This window comes from Limulus polyphemus, unplaced genomic scaffold, assembly GCF_000517525.1.
Source record: "Limulus polyphemus unplaced genomic scaffold, Limulus_polyphemus-2.1.2 Scaffold549, whole genome shotgun sequence".
Taxonomy (NCBI): domain Eukaryota; kingdom Metazoa; phylum Arthropoda; class Merostomata; order Xiphosura; family Limulidae; genus Limulus; species Limulus polyphemus.
In genome coordinates this window covers 207,476-215,843 of record NW_013666159.1, presented here as the reverse complement: position 1 = coordinate 215,843, position 8,368 = coordinate 207,476, and the positions used below count along the sequence as shown (strand labels likewise).

General features: G+C 31.0%; 1 protein-coding gene across 1 annotated transcript in view; it reads right to left on the bottom strand.

Annotated features, from left to right (window-relative positions):
* Positions 1-8,368, bottom strand: part of LOC106459035 (serine/threonine-protein kinase MRCK alpha-like) — a 135,974-nt gene that overhangs the window by 89,684 nt on the left and 37,922 nt on the right. Inside the window, exons 10-13 of the mRNA XM_013918606.2 lie at positions 8,046-8,131; positions 6,479-6,558; positions 5,597-5,721; positions 4,927-5,093 (exon numbers count right to left, since the gene is read on the bottom strand). Of these exons, the coding sequence (XP_013774060.1) occupies positions 4,927-5,093; positions 5,597-5,721; positions 6,479-6,558; positions 8,046-8,131 (458 nt within the window). The remainder of the gene's footprint in view (positions 1-4,926; positions 5,094-5,596; positions 5,722-6,478; positions 6,559-8,045; positions 8,132-8,368) is intronic.

Below are 8,368 nucleotides of genomic sequence, written 5' to 3'. Positions count from 1 at the left end.
TAATGACTACTTACAATTTTTTCTGGCTTTCTAACTAGGCGACAAGAGCTGTTACAAATTCGTCCAAGGTAATCATTATCCTCTTCGTGGGAACGAAGCTTGTACTAACAGAGAAAATGACAATTTTCTGTTCAGAAAACGATAGAATATAATTCATCATTTGATACATGAAAACCTTAGCTTTCTATTATTTATACATAATATAGTATTACAAGAGAGAACTATTTTAAAAAATCCTGAAAGAGAGGATGTGACAGGTGGGTGTGGCAAGAGGGGTCTCATATTGTATTTGATGGCTCTGTAACCAAACAAGATTGAAGGCTATAAAAATTATGGTTTGTCCAAGCAATGACGATTTTATAGTAAGTAACTCACGTTAAATTTCATGCTTATTGGATGGGTAGTGAATAAAATAGAGAACGGGATGCCTAGAGAAAATATGTCACATTTCTCACACAAGGGAAAAGTCAGGATTTTTTTAATATTGTCTTATAAAATTAAGAACTTAAAACTTATATACAATTAAAATATGGATTATTAGCTATGATTTTATGCTCTACTAACTAGTATAACATCAACAAAGGTAGTTTAATAAAATTTTGATTGTAAGCCACTAAAACCTTGTGACATGCACAAATAGGGTTAATCCAGTAAAAAAAAATATATAAAAAAACTGCTAGATATTAATGTGCAGATTAATTAAAGAGTCTTAAGTGTTATTACAAATAATAAACAATTATTAGGCAAAAAAGACAAACATTTATTTTGATGGTGAAATACACATAAAACCCTTCATTGTCAGGTACTCACCAATAAAATCTTGATAATTATTATAATATAGACTCATAAAACTTTTCACGGGGAGCAGTAGCTCCCAGCCAATGGCAGTGGCTATTTCACATCTATGAAAATTGTGTACAAGTCAAGGCATCAAGCCAAAGTGGTAGGCTCATGGAGAAATTTGTATACTTCATTGGACCATAAGGCCCCTGCTAAGCATGCAACTGAACCTGCATCAAGAAACAGTATGAATAGAGAAAAGATAGAAAGTTCCTCCAGAAGAAAACTAAAGGAAGACCATGGCTAAGAAACACTAAAAGATAAAATACAGAATCTACAATTACAACTATAGGCTTACAATGCTTACGCATATTTATAAATTCTTCATCATATTTTTTCTACATTAATCTGAAGGCATTGATTAATATTGGTTACAGAATTTCAATGAAAAAGTTTTCCTGGAAGTCAGCACATCAAACCGTTTGAGTGAATAGCTACCCCAGCGGGCATGCATTGCCATGACTTAGTGAATGCATGCCAAGTGCTCAGCCTGGGTATGGTAGGAACTGAGGCAGTGCACTGATCCAGCTGGAAGATGAGAGAGTAATTCACTTCTGTTTTGGAAAGGAATGTACCACAGCCCACGGACATGTGCATGCAACATAAATACATTAAATAAAATCATAAAGATTTGACTCCAATGGATCTAACCAAATTTAAATTGATTAAAATAAAATACAAATAGAGGCCTAGGCCTTATAAAATTAAAGCACATATACATCCATATAGATGCATGTGTATCAGCCAGTTTTCAACCAATTTAAAGATGTCATTCAGCAGCAAAAAAACATAGCTGAAGCCAGGACCAAAGCAAATGGCTTCTTAAGGCAAATAAAATGTTTTGACATAATGGCTTTTCTACTTTACTGCTGGATCTACTGAAGCCCCTGCAAGAATTGTTGTTGGCTATACAAAGCAACCCCTTGCAAGCACACAAGACTGCTTTAATGCAACTATAGCAACCTTGGCTATTTACGAGAACAAAAATGGTCCCAAGCTGAATAGCTTCTAGAATGATGCCAGAACATATACAGGTGTTGAAGTGGTAGGTGCACAGATCCTATGCATGGTCTCATTGCTGCTACCTCCAAGCCTCATGTGACCAGCTTCATGAATTACAAGATACATAAATGCTAATGTAAAAGCAAGGCTTTGTTGGAAGTACTATATAAAAAATTGTAAATTATTAGATACTTAAATTTTTTCATTAAAATACATAAATGTATGAAAGGCATATCTGATTATCCTATAAAAAAGATGATAGGCACATTTAATACCTGCTAACATTTATTTGTATTAAAGTCATTGATTATCATATCATATTGACTTATTATGATGCAGGCTGCGACAAATATTTTCAGATCTTGGATCCAGCAAAAAAATTCAGGAGCCATGTGTGCCTGACTTAATTTCACTACTGTTTGTACTGTAGTGCCTCGATTATCCACGATCCTCAATTATCCATGTTTTTTCTTTTCCTCAAATTTTCTCAAAATAATTGTATCATTACAATTCTAAACAATAATTTACATGTTTTGGAAGAATTGTCCCTCAGAAATTAATTTTGGTTGCAAATGTTCATGTTTTGTGTGATATCTAGGGTTTTCATGTGCAGGATCTGGCATGCATTCAAATCATAAGTCGACCAATTCAAGCGTAGTCTTGCCTCTTTAATTTTTAGCTGTTAAGACAGGAATACAAAATATCTGTAGCTAAGTTAACTTTATTTGATTAGTGATTAAAAAATACTATACAAAAACACACAAAATACACATTAAGATTTCTTAGAGATTTCACTCAATTTCAGTTGTAATCCACTCTTCTATGCTGCATGGCAGGTGTCCTTTAACCACAGATGTATGTTAAGGTTGTGTCGCCCAGTTATGCATTGTCCTATTCCCTAAAGATTATTGGTACCTTCAATCTGTTTAACAAAGGTTTTTTTTTATAATAATTCACAAGCATAGATTTGCCCTAATTTTTGATGTATTTTTCATAGGTGTTGATAGGGTGCAATTGCATTTCTGTGTCTATAGCAGAAAAAGTACCAAAATTTAGGAGCTATTTACACCTATATTAGCAATTAAATTCAATAAAATTGGAATGGCAATCAAAAGAGGAAGAATTATAGGAGAAAAAAAAGAGGAATTGGACTCATGTAACTAAATTCAGAGTAGTTGAGCATGATCGACCGACTGTGAGACGACATTTATAGTTTTTCATGATAATGTGATTAAAAAACTGTAAAAAATTACAATTTGAAACAATTTGGAACTTAAATATATTGAAAAATTTTATTTAGATTAAACAATGGGATAACTAACGAGATACACTAGTGTCTCAATTATCCACTGTTTCTGTTGTCCACAATATTTTGCTTTTCCTGGACCAGCACAGATAATCGAGGCACCAGTGTATATTTATTTACTTTCACAGCAACAAGTGCATGCTAACGATCACAATATCAACAACTACTTGATAGTATTGCCTGAAGTAACTGCCTTTGGTCCAGTTTGAGTCTAATCACGTGCACTGATTGATTGAACTGAGAGAAAAAAGAAAATGCTATGAAATTAGTAAAGTGTTGTGCAAACCACAGCCCAGTGACATCTGTTTGCAAAATATTTTAAAAACATTTCTGGTGATATATTGATATCAGGTAAATGTATGTTATAATTACAAACTTTACATGTTGTTGTACTTTCAGATTCAAGATGAAGGTACTCATACTGAGTTGGTTAATGGTGAAGCTGCAATATGGTAAGCAATTCAGCACCATTCTGTAGGTCCCACTAGCCTGGTAGAAAATGAGAGAGAGTTCTCTCAAATGAAGATAACCAAGATCATTGTATGATGACCAATGGGAACTGCTAATGGTTCAGCTCATGAGTGCACCATGCTATCAAAGCGTGGTTGTAGAATGGTTTGATGTCCAAAAGACCTGCTGATATTGAATAAAGATCATCAAAAAACCTCAAGAACTGCTACAGAGCCTGATGTAGGGTAAGCTACCACAGTAAACCCTTGACACAGTGTAGCTTCTCACCTAGATTCAGAATCTAACAGTGAACCAAAATATGACAATAACTGTGGTGATAAAGATTCTGATGATGAGTTTAACATGATGGAGACAAACATCGAAGCTTTAGTAACAGCAATTTAAAACTACATTCACTATTTGGGCTGTTCCATTAAAATGTTTAGGGGTTGTTGCTGAAAAATCTTGTACATGTGATTTGAAACTGTAAGGCTCTTTATTTTAAAAAGTTATAGTAAGCATGTTGTTCAATCACTTACTAATAAACATTCATTACTGTTAGTATTAGTAACCTGTTTCTTGTCATATTTTGATCATTTGTCCAATATACAAATGAGGAGCAAAACAATCTTATCCACTGATTTTGAGTCTCCAACAATACATTCAGCCAGCAACACTGACCACAACATAATGGGCATTAAGCTTTCGGTAAAAAAACTATAGTTTGAATGTTTTTTTTTTATAAATATTAATATTTAAATAATCAATTTTTTAACACCTATAATTACTTCTCATAAATATTTTCTAATTTTTAATATGAAAAGTAGCATTAATTTGTGAATTCTGACAGCTAGTTTGTATTATAAATTTAGAAATCATTTTCAGAAATGTATTTTGTTTTACTTTAAATAACTTCAAACTGTGTTTAATTATAAAACAATGATAAAGGCATACATTAAAAAATTCATCATCTCCACTAATTACTCATTTCTAACTTATCCTAATCCCAGCCAAAGTACTCTGTTTGTAGTGAATGTTAATTTTTTTTTCTTTCTTTCCTTCTCTGTCTAACAGTAATGAATTATTTATTTTTATACTTGTTATTTGACTTCAGATATATAACTTCACAAAATAATCAGCAAATAAACTGGTTTTTCATTCTTGTCTTATCTTTAAACCTTAAGTTCTAGCAACATTGGATGATTCAAACTTTATTGTTAAGTAAAATGTGATTTGGTTGTATTATCTTATTATTTTTCAAGTTTCTTTTCTTCATGAAAAGAACTCCAAGATAGTAAAAGTGATATAACCAATCAATATGTACGTACCTTTTGCAGATCCTCATTTTCGATTTTAATCTGGTGCATATTTTTTTCTAGTTCCTTCATGTAACTTGACATTTCTCCATCTAAGAAATCCTCTTGTCCAAGTACTTCCAGTTCTTTCTTGAACCTCGATGAACTGTGTTTGTTTCTCTGTAGCTCTAATGTCAATTCTAAGCCAGTTAAAACAAATCAATATAAAAATGTTGCAAACAAGAAGATATGTATGAAGTAAGCATTCTATTTTTAATGAAAAGTGACTACTTGGTATAATCACTGGAAAATATAATCTGCTATACCAGTATATCTAATTTCTATGAAGTCTTTACTATTTAAAATAAATAAATTAGCTACATTTTTAATCACTATTCAAAATATATGTAATAAAAATAGTGTATTTTCACTTTAAACAGATGCAACCTTTATCCCCTCTTTTTATTTTGAGAAGTATCTTTGTCTTACACTGTAAAAACAGTAAACTGTATACATTGTTTACATTTATAAGTAATTGAATATAATCTGCAATACATTTTGGAAATGACATACAAAAATAAATCAAAAATTGCTACAAAATATATAAACAAGTAAAATTTATATGTAAGTATCCCTCACAAAAAAAAAAAAAAGACAAGTATGAAAATAACTTTACCTCACATGCCAATAGCTTTATAATTACCTTTTATTTCCTTAGAAAGTTTTGCTTTCTCCAGACGAAGATCTTGTACAGTGTTGTGAGGTTCAACAGATGATGAATTTCTCACATCATCACCATTCATCAAATAGCCCACACCAGATAATTTACTACAATAAAAGAGAAGACTTGCACTAAAAAAACCTAAAACAATCAGAGTTAAATGATTTTCCTATTATTGTTACAAAATAAAATGTCAAAATGCTTCACACTAAAGACAATCTTTTATGAGTAGTCAACAACTACAGAAATAATAATTATTCAGACAATTTGATCTTCCAATTTATTTTATAATAAAAAAAAACCTATAAAACTCCACATTACATACAGAATAGAAACTATTAAATCCTGAATTAAAATGTGTATAATAACTACAAATCAAGTTTTTCATAATTAACACATACAGCAAACATACATTCTAGATGGAAAATATCTAACAACCTGCTGTCATAAATAAATCCCTAAAATATCATTTAAACCTACAGTTACATTGCGTTTCCTAGCAGTCACAAATCAGTGTTGAGTTAGAAATTTTAATACAATATGGCTAACCTAAATATTTCTTCAGTTTTCTATTTGTCTTAAATCATGAGTTCAGTTTCTAATCTAATGCATGTAAATTCTATAATTCTTTAAATTTCCTTTTCAAAAACGAAAAAAATGTACTAAATTTTACAGTGTTAAATTCCTTCACAGGAGAAAACAATGAAACACTTTGGAAATAAGTTAAGTACAAAACAATCAAAAATGAGATATAAAAGAAAATACATGGAGAGAATTGACATTTTACCAGTCATCTGTCTTAAACTTTACTTACTTTTAAAATTTATGAGGTACTTTCAGAATTTAAAAAATGAAACACTTTACCTGCCACAAGTGAAAGTAAACCCTACAAAGGGTAGATGAAGACCAGAAAATACACTATTCCCTGTAGGTGGTGCTGAATCCTGCAAAATTAACATTGAATGATGAAAATAATTAAAAATATTTTTAAAAGCAGCTTTAAAAATCAAACATCCTATATAATACAATATAAAGTAAAAACTTAAGGCTGTAGCCATAAAAGAGGCAAAAAAGATGTTTAACTGTAACAGTGGGAGTTCTTTATTGTGTGAATTCAATTACAATTTATTTTATTAAAACATGCAACCTAAAATTACTGAAGATTTTTTTTTACCTGGTTACCGTTGCTGTAGTAATCAAAATAAGTTCTTACAAGTCTCTTTACAAGAGACCACTTACTTTAGTTAGTTAAACACAAAACAATCTGAATTAATATACTGAAACAAAATCATTTCACACTCAGATCCAAACACAAAAATACCTATACAATGCATTTTCTGTGGTATGAATATTAGATACATTTCAGCCTGTCTACCATACCGAAACCTAGCATAATATGCTGAAGAAATGTTAGATCACTGGATATGCTGATATAAAATATCAGTCTAACTACTTAAAATTAATCAAACAATGGTTTATGTGAACTCTTAACCAATTTGTGAAAGAAAATTGAATATTTAATACTAAATTAATCATTCACGGCTTTAATGAACATTCAGGAATGAAAGTTAACACATCAACTGTGCAAAAGGAATTCCATGTTGCTAGGTTACTTAGATGGGCTGAATTCCACAAGAAGCTAATCACAATGTGAATGAAAGACATCACCTCTCATGATTTTCAAAAGTAAAAAAATGGAATAAGAAACAATTGAAAACTAGTGGTTGGAGAGAACAATCTTACTTAGTCCTTGTCTTGAATCTGATATCAGCTTGGAGAACAGTTGGATATGACCTTATCAAATTGTATGTAGACAAATGTGAATGCCAAGTTATATATGAGATATGTGCACTATGAAATATTTAAAATTAAAAGAAGATTCAGAGGATAAGACAGTTTTTTTCTGGGCAGAAGTTCACTGTATCGTTTAAGCATAATAATATTCCATGCTACAAAGTACTTACAATTTTTGCTTGGTATCAAAGTAACAACACTGATGTTTTGGAAAGCTTATCCAGAATCTAGATCCTAACCCTAAAGACCACCTTTGGGACCATTTCAAAGGATTAATTAAAAATTTAGACTACAGCTTTTCAATCACTGGACATGCTTCTTATTCTAACATGAAGTATATTACACCAGTAACCTTCTGAAACCTAACTAAAGGCATACTTTGAAGAAGTAAAAGCAGTTGTTCAGGCTGAGAGAAGTGATGAGATAGTGAAAAACTACAAAATTTAAGGCTACAGCACTGTTGTGAAATTTAATAAGACTACAATCAATTCTAAAAAAAGTTGTATGTTTTAGATATACCTGGCAATTTTTCATGCTTTTTAATTACTTTTTACAAACAAAAACTAATTAACATTAAGACATCTTACTAGAAAAAAAAAGTCCAAATACTCATATTCATTACAAATTAGGGACTTACGTTTGAACGCTGGTCAAGTTCATCAAGGTCATCAAAGTTAGATGTATCAGTAGGACTACTAACATCTGGAACATATGGGGCTGGGCCTGAAAATCACATAGATGCCAGAAATTCCAAACATATATGATACTTAATTAGAAAAAAAAAAAGGCCATAAATTCAAACACAATTTCATTGCTGAAATATATTTAAATCCAACTGCTACCAGATCTCATTAATAATATTCACAAAAGGAGAAATGGTTATGAAGAAAAACTTTAATATAAGGTACCTGATGATGACAAAACCTTGTCGAAACGTTGTACATTTGCTGTTATGTTAAA